This window comes from Nycticebus coucang, chromosome 7 (genome assembly GCF_027406575.1).
Source record: "Nycticebus coucang isolate mNycCou1 chromosome 7, mNycCou1.pri, whole genome shotgun sequence".
In the NCBI taxonomy this organism is placed as follows: domain Eukaryota; kingdom Metazoa; phylum Chordata; class Mammalia; order Primates; family Lorisidae; genus Nycticebus; species Nycticebus coucang.
In genome coordinates, this window is record NC_069786.1 from 127980559 (window position 1) to 127996499 (window position 15941).

Here is a 15941-nt window from a genome sequence, read left to right on the forward strand (position 1 = left end):
AGCTCATAAAAATGTTAATATACTTTGGAAACAAAACCTAAGTGTATTAAACCCATTGCTCAGTGCTTAGGGCGTGGGCCACATGCACCAGGGCTGGTGTGTTCAAACCCAGCCTGGACCTACTAAACAACAATGACAACTGCAACAACAACAACAGCAACAAAAATAGCCGGGCGTTGTGGTGGGCACCTGTAGTCCCAGCTACTTAGAGAGTAGAGGCAAGAGAATCGCTTAAGCCCAAGAGACTGAGGTTGCTGTGAGCTATGGCGCCATGGCACTACCAAAGGCAACAAAATGAGACTCTGTCTCTAAAAAAAAAAAACAAAAAACCTAAGTATAAGTTCTTTCTTCTTTCAATTTTTTCTACTAAAGAAATGAACTTGAGGCTCAGCTCCTGTAGCTCAGTGGCTTGGGCGCCGGTAACATACACTGAGGCTGGTGAGTTGGAACCCTACCCCGGCCTGCCAAACAAAAATGATATTTATAACAAAGAAAAAAAGATAGCTGAGCATGGTGAGTGGCACCTGTAGTCCCAGCTACTTGGGAGGCTGAGGCAAGAGAATCGCTTAAGCCCAAGAGTTGGAGGTTGCTGTGAGCTGTGATGCCACAGCACTTTACCAAGGGCAACATAGTGACACTCTGTCTCCAAAAAAAAAAAATGAACTCAAATTTTGTCATTGGTTAAGAATAACATATATGATATTTTTATTCTAAATATACTTTTTTAACAAATGGAGATTATTAATATAAAAGAAATTTTATGATAGATTTTAGGATAAGCTCTTTCCTATAAGTCAGTTTTTCCCTGGAATATTCTGCCCTTGCTGTAGCCAAAGGGCAGTTTGCTAAGTATTCTTTGTGCCATTAGCTCCCTAAGAAGTTGATGAGGAAACTTAGACGTCAAAACCCTAAATATAGCCAGCTTTGGGTGGTCCCTGTGGCTCAAGGAGTAGGGTGCCGGTCCCATATGCCAGAGGTGGCGGGTTCAAACCCAACCCTGCCCCAAAAAAAAACACCACAAAAAAAAAAAAAAATATATATATATATAGCCAGATTTCTGGGTTTAATATCCAACTTGTTTTATATTGTTTTGAATGAAGCTTTGGTCATGAGTTGCCCTGCCTTTACTAAAAATAAGAGCACAGAGCCAGGCACAGTAGCTCACACCTATAATCCCAGTAATTTGGGGACTGAGGCAGAGGATCACATGAGGCCTGTTGGACATCCACCTAGGCAACATACTGAGACCCTGACTCTACAAAAAAATTAAAAATCAGCTGGACATGATGGTGTACACCTGTACTCAGTTGGGAGGATGGCTTGAGCCCAGGGATTTGAAGCTATGACCGTTAACACTACACTACAGCCTGGGCAACAGAATAAGACCCTACATCTAAAAAAATAATAAGAGCCTCAACTACAGCATATTGGTAGCCAAATATCTGGTTTACCCAAAGCCAATTTCTGATCATGGTAGATATCAGTGATGATAGTATAGTATTTACCACACCACCAACTAACTCTCTCTGTTAGAGGAGGAGAGCATGAGGAGGAACAGGTATTGTTTTATGGACAAGCATGAGGAGGAGCAGGTATTGTTTTATGGTATTGTTTTATGAGCAATTAAGGCCAAGAGAGATCTAGTGATTGTCACCCTGCTAATAAATGGCTGCACTAGATTTGGAATCTGGGTCTTTTGGATTCTAAGCCCATTGTTCTATTTAGCACAACAAACTAAAAACAGAGAACAACAATCAATTAAGTAATCACTGTTATTTCCAGTGAGAGTTGTTCAGAGCCTGAAACAAGGCAGTGGAAACAGAAATAACATTAAGGGTTTCACTTGACTTTGTGGCAGATTAGCAGAGTGAGGGAGGAAACCGATTAAAGATGTGAGTTCCTTGGTGTGTCTATGAATGGTCATGGTGGGAGGAGAAACAGTTTAGGGGAGTAGTGCCCGTCGTTATTCCTTTCTGTATGGAATTTTTTGTGTTGACTAAAGTGTTTGTGATATATTTGATTAAAGATATCCAGTATGTACTTAGAAATTCAGGTTGCCGCTCAGATTATTTGGAACTGTTTTTAAGGAGTGAGTACAAGAAAAACAGGGGTCAGACTGGTGCCCATAGCACAGTGGTTACAGTACCAGCCACGTGCACCGAGGCTGGCAGGTTTGAGCCCAACCTGGGCCACCTAAACAACGACAACTGCAACAAAAAAATAGTCGGGTTTTGTGGTGGGCACCTGTAGTCCCAGCTACTCGGGAGGCTGAGGTAAGAGAATCACTTAAGCCCGAGAGTTTGAGGTTGTTGTGAGCTGTGATGCCATGGCACTCTACCAAGGGGGACAAAATGAGACTCTGTCTCTAAAAAATAAATAAAAAGAATGCCACTCACCAAGAGACAGACGTGAGACACTGATATACCAAGGTTCTTAGAGTTTGTGCAGTCTACCAGTGTAAACATAGAGTGGCAAGTTGAAGAACTTAATTGTACAATGACACAGCTCAGATATTCATTCCAGAAACGGAGTTCCAAAATTGCTTTGAAGTGTGGACTAGGCCCTGGTGTTGGTGTCTAGCTTTCAAAGGGGAGCACTTCAGAGGTGACCATATTCAGCAGTGAGGCATATAGCACTTTTTCTAGGATGAGTTTATGAACTTAAATGTTAGACCTTGTATTTGTATAATACTTTACAATTTTCAAAGCTATTTCACATCCATTATCTCATTTGTTCTTCAGAACTAGCCTACTAGGGCAGATATACCCATAAGACATACCATGCTGAACCAAGCTCTTGAGTGGATGGGATTTTTTTTTTAATAATGAACACATTTATTACATGAACTAAGACAAGAGAGAAGAATTATTTGCCTTTCTGGGCCTTGATTTTCTTCAGATAAAACTCCAGCTCCTTGTCTTCTAGCGCATTAGCCATCTGCTTAGCTACACTGGCCTGGTCTTGATGCAATGCATGCAAGAAGCTTGCATAATTCCATTCCCTGCTGGAATTATGCTCCTCCAAAATACTGCTTACTTTGGCATTTTTTTTCCTTTCATCATATTTCTTCTGAATTTTTTTCGATTGCTTTTTGTTTAAAATCTCTTCTTCTAGGTGGCACCTGTGGCTCAAGGAGTAGGGTGCCGGTCCCATATGCCGGAGGTGGCAGGTTCAAACCTAGCCCCGGCCAAAAAAAAAATAATAAAATAAAATAAAATCTCTTCTTCTTCAAGAGTCAGCTTGGCTCTTTTCTTGCAGCCCAGGGGCAGTACATAGTGGGACTTATACCACTGTCAGTATGGCATGCTGTCAATAAGTACAATGCAGTTTTTTACCAAGGTCTTGGTGCGAACCAACTCATTACTGGATGCATTGTAGACAACATCAGTGATCCTTGTTTTCCTAGTACAACACTCTGAGCCCCAAGAGAAGTTCCTCACATCCAGCCTTAGGGCACAGTATTTCTTCTTACTTCCCCAAACACGAATGGTGGGGACCAATCTTAGTGTTGGCAGTGGGGCACCCCAACTCATACTTGCACTTCTTGTCATAGGGCTTTCTCTTGCCTCCACTCTTGTGGCACTTGTGCCAGTTATCCCAAGAGATGCTCATTGCTCGGTGCTGGCTGGAAAGCAAATCGATGGGATTTTAACATTCTGGAATTAGAAGACTAAACAGATTATGAGTAGAGGCAGGAAATAGGAAAAGGAGGAAGCTGGGAGGAATAGTGAGTAACAAACTGTCATGGAATTTGGATTTGCTTAGGTTAAGGGAAAGTCGAAAAGAAGATTGGGTGCCATCATTAGAAAGCTTCATACCTGCCATACTCCCAAGTAGTTACAGTAGTAGTTCTGATTTGCTGTTCCTAATTGTATCTTCCATTATTTCTCTATGCCAGATCAATATCGTTTATCTATTCACATTTTCTCAAGCTTGCTTCTCACGTTCCAGGGTCCATTCCTATGGCCACAACGTTTAGCCCTCTCCTATGAGTATAGTGCCCATCCTTCAAATCCCAGTGCAGATCTCAAATCTGAGAACTCCCTAACTCTCTGTGTGGCCCAAACATAATTCTCTCTGATTTTTATTATCTAGCTCAATTATAAATTTAAGGGGGGAACAAGAAAGGGTTTGGCATGTTTTCTAGTGCTTAATCATTAGGCCTTGAACCTAGTAGAAAATACTTATTGGTGAAGTCTCTAAGTATAAATTTGGTTTGGTTCTCTTTGTGCTTACTATTGCTACTATGAAAATTACTTTATCTATATTACTAGCATTGTGCTAATTTATGAGAGAGAAAAAATATAGGAGACACAATCTCAGCCATTAGTCCTTGAGACATTTGCAGTCTTGAGTGGTTTTATTGGCAATTAGGTGGGAAAATACTTGAGTTTGTCAAAAGATTTGGCTATCGAGGTATGAAAAGACCTTTCAAGCTCTTAGCCTAATAGGAGTGAAAGTAAAAGTTAAATGATGATAGTGTCAACTACAAGTTGTAGACTAACTTCCCAACAACCTCTTTGGTGTAATTATCATTTTAAATTTCATTTTTATTTCATAGGAATATCACTCATTGAATTAAAGTTGTCCTATAATAATGGGCATTGATTTAAATTAAGGTAATTGGTTCATTTTTTAAAACCATAGAATTGTATAACTGGAACAGACCTTACAGTATCTTTTGCAGATGAGGAAAGGGACAGTAGAGTGTTTGGTTAGTTGAACTTTGTCTAAATTGGCCCAATTATTTAGAGAAAAAACAGGAACTATAACACAAGCTTTAGACTTCATGGTTTCATCTTATATAATTTATTATTTTATCAGTCTGGATAAACTGAAAGCATATATGCTATTACTGTATTTTCAGTTATTTGCTTATCTGTTTTTTGTATTATTCCTGGAAAACATTCAAAATCTTATCTCCGGCCAGGCATGATAGTTTATGCATAACGTGACTTGCCTAACGCTAACAAATTAGCAAAGCTAGAACTAGCACCCTGATCTTCCATTTTTAGTACATTGTTTTTTTTTTTTTTTCTGACATCATACTGTTTTTCTACATTATTGCCATTAGCATTATTTCCAAATTATTCATACAAGAAAGTTTAATCAAGCTGAGAACATTTCAAGAAAAAATGATTGTCTTCTGTGGTAGGGGGAAATAATCTAACCTTCCCTTATAGCAAAATTTCATTTTAATAGATATAATTTTCATAAACTTGAAATTTCCATTTAAAATTTGAATTTACTTTTCACTGGATTTTGAGGCTAGAGGACAGTTCCAATATAGAGTTCTAGATTTGAATTGATTTGAGTAATAACTACTTTTACTCATAACAGGATAGACATTTTTAAAAAAAAAACTTTTTGTTGAAGTACATACATTCAAAAATGTGCACAAAATCATAAGCTTATGATTATTATTTATTATTAATGAATTTTTACAACTGTATACACTTGTCTAACTAGCATGCACTTCAAGATAATGACCTCACCAGGAATGTCAGAAACTCTATTCTGCAACTTGTAGTTGACACTACCATCATTTGATTTTTACTTTTGCTCCTGTTAGCTTCCAGAAGCTCTCTCCTTACACTCTCTTCTGGTTACTGCCACAGTCCTGGTACTCCTCAAGGATAGCCACTACACCATGGTAGTCTTTAAAAGATGAGGTCAGGTAGAGTCAGTTTCCTCATTATCAAGGCTTACTTGTTTAATATTGAACTAGAGTAATAGTTTAAATCTCAAAGAGGGATTTAAATCTTTCGTGCATCTTAGAAATATTCAGGAGTCTGTAAATGACTTTTGTCTTCTGGAACAAAATGCAGAGTGACTAAGAACTAGGAAAATGGATGTAGAGCAGTGTGCTATCCCCTGTGTGGCTGTTCCGTGGAGGAGGTGCCAAGGCAGCGATGACTGGAATTAATTAGAATTCTGTGAGAGTTTTTTTTTTTTTTTTTTTTTTTTTTTTTTTTTGAGACAGAGTCTCAAACTGTCGCCCTGGATAGAGTGCCACAGCATCATAACTCACAGCAAACTCAAACTGTTGGGCTCAAGTGATCCTCTTCGCTCAGGTTTTTCTATTTTTTTTAGTAGAGATGAGGGTCTCGCTTTTGCTCAGACTGGTCTCTAACTCGTGAGCTCAGATAATCCACCCACCTAGACCTTCCAGAATGCTAGGATTACAAGCGTGAGCCACTGTGCCCTGTGAAAGATTTTTAATTCTGCAGCTTAAAAACAAACTTCGTTAAAACTGTAACATCTTGATTTAAAATATGTTCCCATCACTGTCTTATTTTCTGTTTCTTGTCAGGACCCCTGAACAGTGCCCAAGTGTTGTTTCTTTGTTGTCAGAGAGCTACAACCCTCACGTGCGCTATGGAGCTGCAATGGCCCTGGGGATCTGCTGTGCTGGTACAGGAAACAAGGTAAAGCCCAAAGCCCATAATGTCAATTCTTTCTTGGTGCCACATGTTTTCTCTTACAGAACAATTTATGTAAGAGCTATAAAAATACAAGTATAGTGTGATCCGTAAGACTCACAAAACTTACCAGTATTTCCCTACTTTACTGTGCTGGAATTGCCCAAAGCTGCTTAAGAACAAATCATCACATTACATGGATAACTGTAAGTGAAGCAATGCTGTTGAATTTCTTTTAGAAATCATTGATCTCTTTTAAAACACACACAAATAAAATAAAAGTTTTTTTTCTTTGAAGAAACTGCTCTGGTCACTTTAGATGGTTATTTTACATGTTTGATTTGTATTATATACAAATAATTATATTGATTGGTATAATCATATTACAGAAATCAAGGTTCTCATCTGAAGCCACCAAATCAGTTCATTTGGTAACTTTTCTATTTGAAGCAAATCACTTGTGTGCTATTTGCCTGTTTTCCCACCTAACCTTAAGAGGTGATCTGGTGTTTGTTAAACCTTCAAAAGTTATAAACAGCAGTGGGCGGCACCTGTGGCTCAAAGGAGTAGGGCACCGGCCCCATATACCAGAGGTGGTGGGTTCAAATCCAGTCCCAGCCAAAAACTGCAAAAAAAAAAAAAAAAAGTTATAAACAGCTGAGTTAGGCAAGGTGATGATTTGAAAACATAATTCATTATGAGATTTGTAAAGACGTGCTGTTCCTTAAATAGTAAGTATTCTTGATTCCCAACAATGACATAATCATCACATTTTACTTCTCACAGTACACATGCGTGGACCTTGGCCACCTCTCAGAGGCGAAACCTTTCTTTTAACAAAGTATGTTTGTGCATAAGAGAAAGAAAATGGTAGTATTTCCAGTATTTTTATATCAGAGAGAAAGGAGTCACTTTTTTATCATCTATGGCCAAGCTCAAGACAAAACATAGTTGTAAGTTTATGAATTGAGTACAGGAATCTAAATTTTAATTTGCTTGACTTCTCTAATAAAGGGAATTGATAGTGGATATAAATATTTTCTAATCACATAAAAATTATTGAAGCTGGGAATAAAAATAAGTATTTTCACTACATGTGGCAAGAATTGCTTAAAAAAAAAATTTTTTTTTTTTTGTGTGTGGTTTTCAGCCAGGGCTGGGCTTGAACCCACCACCTCTGGCATATGGGACTGGCACCCTACCCCTTTGAGCCACAGGCGCCGCCCAGCTTAAAAAAATTTTTAAAGCATCCCCTTTTAATATTTTATTCTTCTTTATTTTTCTTCATAGCACTTATTACCTACCACTCGACATATTCTATACTATTTTATTGTCTGTCTCCTCTCTGCTGAAATATAAAGTCCATGAGACAGAATATTCACTATGGAAGCCTAAAATCAAACTGGTACATAGTAGGTTCTCAGTAAATATTTACTGTATGAATAATGGATGGCAAGATCATTTAACCCTTTAATTGCAGAGTGCTCAGAAACGAAACGTGCCAGTGGAAGCATGCAGCAATTGCAGCAACCATTACACAACTTGCTACCAGACGTTCTTTGGTTTCTTACTAATTGAAATAATTCACCCAAGTTGGTTTCATTTTCCACTATTTGTACAAATTATTTCAGGCACACTGTGAAAAATCTTGAGAACAAAGTGTATGCTTACAGACTCAAGTCAGCTAACGTAATAGTAACATGTATCTGGAGGTGTCGTTCTCACCAAGAGAACATATTGTTTAAATGCCTATAGGCATTCGCAGTCAAAAGGTTAAGGATACCATAGTGAACAAGTTGGATATGGTCTCTGTCCTCACAGTTTTGTTTTTTAAATGCTTAACTTCTTTTTTTTTTTTTTTTTTTTGTAGAGACAGAGTTTCACTTTATTGCCCTCGGTAGAGTGCCGTGGCGTCACACAGCTCACAGCAACCTCCAACTCCTGGGCTTAGGCAATTCTCCTGCCTCAGCCTCCTGAGTAGCTGGGACTACAGGCGCCCGCCACAACGCCCGGCTACTTTTTTGTTGCAGTTTGGCCGGGGCTGGGCTTGTAGAGACAGAGTCTCACCTTATTGCCCTCGGTAGAATGCCATGGTGTCACAGCTCATAGCAACCTCCAGCTCTTGGGCTGAGGCAATTCTCTTGCCTCAGCCTCCCAAGTAGCTGGGACTACAGGCGCCTGCCATGCCTGGCTATTTTTTGTTGTTGTTGTTGTTGTTGCAGTTTGGCTGGGGCTGGATTTGAACCCACCATCCTTGATATCTGGGGCCAGCGCCCTACTCACTGAGCCACGGGCGCCACCCTAAATGTTTAACTTCTTTTGAGAGAGAATTGCTCATATGAGAATGTATACTCAGTTTTACTAGAATTATCATTGTGTATGGAAGATACAATTTATAGAAATTAGCCTTTTTTTTCTAAGAACACATCTATATTCTTCTGTAAACAAAGAAGAATATAATTACATGGTTTACTAAGTATTTGACCCCTCAAGTTCTTAGTTGACATTTATATCAGGCCTCATGAGTTAAATGTAAATTAGATTTTTTTTCCTTTCCAGATTATTCTCCACTTAATATGATGTCTAGGGGCAAATGTTCTTTGAAACACAGTATCTGACAAGTTAATTCCATGAGAAGTTATATTACTCATACTGAACAAGTCTGCTTTATTTCTAGACAATTTGTGTGACATAGGTGTCAGTACCTGTCTAAGGTTTGGTACTTTGGGTTTTTTATTTCTTAAAAACCTGAAACATTAGGCCGGGCGTGGTGGCTCACACTTGTAACTCTAACACTCTGGGAGGCCAGGGAAAGTGGATTGCCCTGAGCTCATGGGTTCAAAATCAGCCTGAGCAAGAGGGAGACCCTGTCTCTAAAAATAGCCTGGTATTGTGGCAGTAGTGCTAGCCTAGTAGTCCGAGTTTGAGGTTGCTGTGAGCTGTGATGCCATAGCACTCTACTGAGGGGACAAAATGAGACGCTGTCTCACAAAAAAAACAAAAAAACAAAAAAAAAAACCTGAAACATCTGTTTATTTCTAAAATACACCTTAAAGATTGTGTTACATTCCTCAGAGCCCAAGTTATTGTCTTTTTTTGAGACAGGATCTCACTCTGTTGCTCAGGCCTAGAGTGACATGGAGTCAGCCTAGCTCAGAGCAACCTCAAACTCTCAGGCTTAAGTCATCTCCTGCCTCAGCTTCCCAAATAGCTGGGACTATAGGTACCCGCCACAATGCTCTGCTAATTTTACTGTTTTTAGTACAGACAGGGTTTTGCTTTTGCTCAGGGTGGTGTTGAACTCCTGAGCTCAAGAGATCCTCCCACCTTGGCCTCCCAGAGTGCTACAATTGCAGGCATTAGCCACCACACACCCCCTTCCTAAAGTTATGGTCTTAATTTTGTAAGTTGGAAATTTGATTATATTTTTATCATGACTTCATAAAGAACATCAACAATATATGTTTGAAAAACATGCTCCTCTGCACAATGTCATTACATTTTCCAGTAAAGTGGACAGAAAGAATACACGTACCTGTTATGTGTATGAGTAGCTAGGACTACAGGTGCCTGCACACCACCAGGCTATTACATAACGTATTATGTAAAAAATACGTAAGTAAGTTCACATGTAGAGGAGTCTAAAGCCATTTTCCAAAAAAGGATTCAGTTCTTTTCCTCAGTTTTAGGATGAAGGATACTTGAGAAATGATATACTGAATTAAGAACTTTTTTTATCCCTGTAGACCCATCATTCTCTTCTTCCCAGATTTATATCTACCTAAGGACCTTAAAAGAGATGTTGTGCTGTAAAGTGGCACTTCCCAAACATCCTTACAGGGTGTTAGTAGATTTTATATGGGGCAGAAAGAGTTCTTGGACAAATGCTGAATTAAACTTTGAGTGGTTTCTTTATCATAAGGCATCCCTGAGCCTTTGATATAATATATACATTTGTTATGATAGATACATTCCTAAAGCCTTTGATATAATATATACATTAAATCTGTAAGAGGAGGGGGTATATAGTATGTAGGAACTCCTAACTTGTGTAACAAAATTTGAATTCTTTCTTCATAGAACTGACATTTGGAAGGTTTTGTTTTGTTTTGTTTTGTTTCGTTTTGAGACAAAGTCTCCCTATGTCACCCTCAGTAGAGTGCTATAGTGTCATAGCTCATAGCAACCTCAGACTCTTGGGCTCAAGTGATTCTCTTGCCTCAGCTTCCCAAGTAGCTGGGATTACAGGCACCCGCCACCACACCTGGCTATTATTACAGGGTCTCACTCTTGCTCAGGCTGATCTCCATCCCATGAGCTCAGGCAGTCTACCCACCTCAACGTCCCAGAGTGCCAGGACAGAAGATTATGTTATTGGGGAAATGCTAATCAACTTTCTAGAAATTTCCATAGCATGTTGTCTTGGGAAATGCAGCCATGAAATTAATTCTAGTCTGTTTGATTCAATACGTTTTGCCATTCTACTAGCAAGTAGAGTTTTGTGAGTTTTGTTTTAATTTTTAAAATTCGGCTTATGAAAGCATCTAAGGAGTTATCTCACCTACCCAGTATTTGAAGGAAGTTGAATACATAATACAGATTTTGGAGTTAAGACTGGCCTGGATTTGCTACTTACTTGACCTTGGACAAGTTATTTAACCTTTCAAACTCTCAAGTTCCTTGTTTATAAATATTGTTTTGTGTTGGTTGTTGTTGTTTATTTTAGGATTAAGAGGATCACATGGGATGATATAAAATACCTACTAGTATGTCTGAAAATACATACTTATCAAGGTTAATTCCATTTTTTCTTAATTTCTTGATGACCTCTTTTACCTCAAGAAAGGAAAATTCAGGTTCTAAAGCTTCCTTTTCACTTACTTTTAGTTAGACTGACATTTAAATAAACCTTACCTGGTTCTGAACTATTGCATTCAAGTAGTCATAAATCAACTTATTACTACACTGTTATATGAAAACATTGATTTAGAGTGACAGTAACTACAGTCATGGGTCATTTAACAGCATTTTGCAAAGTGCATCATTAGGCAGTTTCATGGTTCCCCAAACATAGAATGTACTTAAACAAACCTAGGTGGTCTAGCCTACTTCACACATAGGCAGTATGATAAAGCCTTTTGCTCCTAGGCTACAAATCATAGTGTATTACTATACTAAATAGAATAGGCAGCTGTAATGCAGTGGTAAGTATTTGTCTATTTATGCAAAGGAAAGGTACAGTAAAAATAGGGCATATGAAATAAAAAACAGTATACCTATACAGGACATTTACTGTGAATGGATCTTGTAGGCCTGGAAGTTGGTCTGGGTAGGTCAGTGGTGAGTGAATGTGAAAGCCTAGGACATTACTGTACACTGCTGTAGACATTATAACACTGTTTACTTGTGCTGCACGAAATTTGTATTTACACTTTCTTCAATAATAAATTAAGTAACTTTGTATTTTATATTTTTGTATAACTGTAACTTTTGTATTTTATAAACTTCACAAATTTTTTTTCTTAAAACAGAGTCTTGGGCTGGGCACCCATCACTTAGTAATTAGGGTGCTGGCCACATGCTCCAGGGCTGGTGGGTTCAAAACTGGCCTGGGCCTACTAAACAAAAAAAAGAGAGAGAGAGAGAAACAGGGTCTTGCTCTGTCCTCCCAGTTAGAGTGCATTGATGTCCTCATTGCTCGCAGCAACCTCAGACTCATGGGCTCAAGAGATCCTCCTGCCTCAGCCTCCTCAGTAGCTGGGACTATAGGTGTATGCTACCATGCCTGGCTAATTTTACTATTTTTTATAGAGACTGGGGTCACACACTTGCTCGGGTTGGTCTCAAACTCTTGAGCTCAAGTAGTCCTTCTGCCTCAACCATTTACAGGCATGAACCACCTCAAGCAGCCTAATTTTTTAAACTTTTTATCTTTTTGTAGTAGATTTTGTGACATCAATTTTTTTTTTTTTGGAGACAGAGCCTCTAACTGTCACCCTGGGTAGAGTGCTGTTCCATCACAGCTCACAGCAACCTCCAACTCCTGGGCTTAAGCAATTCTCCTGTCTCTGCCTCCCAAGTAGCTGGGACTAAAAGCGCCCACCACAACACCTGGCTATTTTTTGGTTGCAGCCATCATTATTATTTGGCGGGCCCGGGCTGGATTCGAACCCACCAGCTCAGGTGTATGTGGCTGGCGCCTTAGCCGCTTAAGCCACAAGCGCCAAGCCATTGTGATACCAATTTTAAATGCTTAGCTTAAAACCAAAACTGTTGTATCACTGTACACAAATATTTTGTTTATATTCTTATTCTATAAGCTTTCTTCCATTACAATTTTTTTCTTTTTACTTTTTAAAACTTTTCTGTTAAAAACTAAGATCCTGATTTTATGTAAGAGTAAGTCCTGCTCAGGATCATTAGAACATTGCTAGGCATTTCATGGAGACAAATAAGTGACAACAAAAAGGAATTTTAATAATTTAAAGAATGAAGACATTATTAAGTGATAGGAATTTTCCAGCTCCATTATAATCTCATGGGACCACCCTCATATATGCGATTTGTTGTCAACCAAAATATCATTATGAGACACATGTTTATAATTTGAAGATCTAGCTATATTAACTTTATATATTTTTTTATATTTATTTATTTGAAGTCACTTTGTTTTGTTTTCATTCTTTCAGGAAGCCATTAATTTGTTAGAACCCATGACAAATGACCCTGTGAACTATGTGAGGCAAGGGGCACTCATAGCTTCAGCTCTCATCATGATCCAGCAGACTGAAATCACTTGTCCCAAGGTAAGCAAAAAAAGAAATTCCCTGGCAGAGACCTGGTTTGGGCTTTTCTTTAGTAACTTATCTTCCTTTGAGGACATGTTTACTTTAAATATGGTGAACAGTGAAGTCACGGGAAGTAAAGAAAACATTTTAGGGGTTGAGAAAATGGGAAAACTTTAAATATGTAATACTCTTTAAAAATATTTTTTTGTAGACTATAGTCACTTTGTTAATTTACCTAAGTATATATCTGTGCTTAAACGGGTGATAAAATCATAAAATCAACTTCTTTTGCCTTCTATGATCTTTCTAAAACTTATTTAGTGGGATAACTTGTTACTCTGATATAAGGTGCAAACTCAGGCAGCCCGTGACTTTAAAATTTTTTTTTTCTGGTGGCACCCATAGTTCAGTGGATAGGGCGCCAGCCACATACACCGAGGCTAGTGGGTTCGAACCCAGCCTGGGCCAGCTAAAAAAACAACAATGACAACTGCAACAACAACAACAAAAAAAAGCCAGGCATTGTGGCAGGCGCCTATAGTCCCAGCTACTTGAGAGGCTGAGGCAAGGGAATTGCTTGAACCCAAGAGTTTGAGGTTGCTACGAGCTGCGATGCCAAGGCACTCTACCCGGGGCAACAGCTTGAGACTGTCTTCCAAAAAAAAAAAAAAAAAAAAAATTTTTTTTTTTTTTTCCCTAAGGTAATAAGCCCTGCCATAGTCACTTTATATTATACATACAATGTCAGTTTAAAAATGAGTATGTCAGCGGGGTACCGTGGCTCATGCCTGTAATCCTAGCACTCTGGGAGGCCAGACCCAAGTGGAGTTCCTTGTCTGCGCTCAGGAGTTCAAGACCAGCCTGAACAAGAGTGAGACACCCACTCTTTACTCAAAATAGAAAAACTAGCCAGGCATTGTGGTAGACACCTGTAGTCCTAGCTACTTGGGAGGCCAAGATAAAGGGATCACTGGGGCCCAAATGAGGTTGCTGTGAGCTGTGACACCACACTACTCTATAAGGCAATAGAGTGAGACTTTGTCTCGAATGAATGAATAAATGAATGAATATATCCACATTCTCTGTTGGAATGTCATTGCCCTCTGGGCAGTCCTCTGGTGTAGGGTTTCAAATGACTCCAGGATGGTTTTCTTTCCCACCTGACCTACTTCTCCCAAAAAACACTCCAGCATGTTTTGCCTTTTTTGTGGCTGTTTTATAGGCTGTTAGCTCTAGTACCTCAGCTGATGGCCAGTGCCTCTTACTTTTCTGTCAAACATCAGCACACAATGAGTGGTCCAAGTGGACCCTCTCAAAAGCCCCTTTCTCTAGGTTTGGAGTGAGGGGGAAAGCTCAGAGCCTAATTTTCCCAAAGAGATCCTCTTCACGTATTTTTGTTTTGAGACAGAGCCTCAAGCTGTCGCCCTGGATAGAGTGCTGTGGCATCACAGCTCATAGCAACCTCCAACTCTTGGGCTCAAGCCATTCTCCTGCCTCTGCCTCCCAAGTAGCTGGGACTACAGGCACCTGCCACAACGCCCAGCTATTTTTTGGTTGTAGTTGTTGTTGTTTGGCAGGCCCAGGCTGGATTCAAACCCGCCAGCTCAGGTGTATGTGGCTGGCGCCTTAGCCTCTTAAGCCACAGGCGCTGAGCCAGCTCTCCAAATATTCTTCATAATCCATACCTGCCTTGTGGATGGATTTTAAGACACCTATTTTTAAATTTCCTCTCGTCAGTCTCAGGCCTCATGTTGTTAGTGTTTGATATCTAACATGTCTTGGTATTTCAGACATAATTTCTCATTCTGTTGAGAAATAGAAACTCCATATATTTTACTTACATATACTAAAATTATCATGTTTTATATAGCTTTACAATAGTTTCAGATCTTCTTACTGACTTAAAGTTAGGGCATTTAGCATTCTTTTATTAATTCTGCTCACATATGGGAAGTAGTCAAAAAATTGACAACTGGCTAGACATGGTGGCTTATGCCTATAAGCCTAGCAGTCTGTGAGGCTGAGGTAGAAGGATCTCAGGAATTTGAGACCAGCCTAAGCATAATCAAAATCCCATCTCTATTAAAAATAGAAAAAACTAGCCAGGTGTCATGACGGGCACCTGTGTGGTAGTTCCAGCTACTTGGGAGGTTGAGGCCAAAGGATTGCTTGAGCCCAAGAGTTTGAAGTTGCTCTGAGTTACAACAACAACATGGCATTCTACCCAGGTGAGACTGTGTCTCAAAAAAGAAAAAAAAAAGTGACCCTGTCTCTATTAAAAATGGAATAATTAGCTGGGCAGGGTGGCAGGTACCTGTAGTCACACCTCCTTGGGAGGCTGAGGCAGGAGGATCTCTTTAAACCAGGAGTTTGAAGTTGCTGTAAGCTAGGCTGATACCATGGCACATTAGCCTGGGGCAACAGAATGACGCTATCTCCAGACACACACACACCCCAAAAAAACAAAAACTCAACAACAGAAAACTGTTGACATTCTGTCTTCTACCCCACTGAGCAGATATAGACCACACTCATTTTCAGGAAAGGAGATTTGGTAGGGTGGAGAAGAAAAAAATTTTCAGAGCTCGAGTCATTGATTATTCATTCTAACTTTATGAGCTATTATAATAAATTGCAGTTGATAAGCAGTTGCTGATATTTTTGTTTGACTTATCTAGCGCTTTTCTCTATCTCAGAATCATTTTTAAGACTTCCAAAAATTATATTTTTA

At 39.2% G+C, this 15941-nt stretch overlaps 1 protein-coding gene and 1 pseudogene across 1 annotated transcript in view; one reads left to right on the forward strand and one right to left on the reverse strand.

Moving 5' to 3' along the window:
* PSMD1 (proteasome 26S subunit, non-ATPase 1) overlaps positions 1 to 15941 on the forward strand; it is a 119282-nt gene that overhangs the window by 76860 nt on the left and 26481 nt on the right. Inside the window, exons 17-18 of the mRNA XM_053596302.1 lie at positions 6314 to 6428; positions 13112 to 13228. Of these exons, the coding sequence (XP_053452277.1) occupies positions 6314 to 6428; positions 13112 to 13228 (232 nt within the window). The remainder of the gene's footprint in view (positions 1 to 6313; positions 6429 to 13111; positions 13229 to 15941) is intronic.
* Positions 2685 to 3612, reverse strand: LOC128589619 (40S ribosomal protein S8-like; annotated as a pseudogene).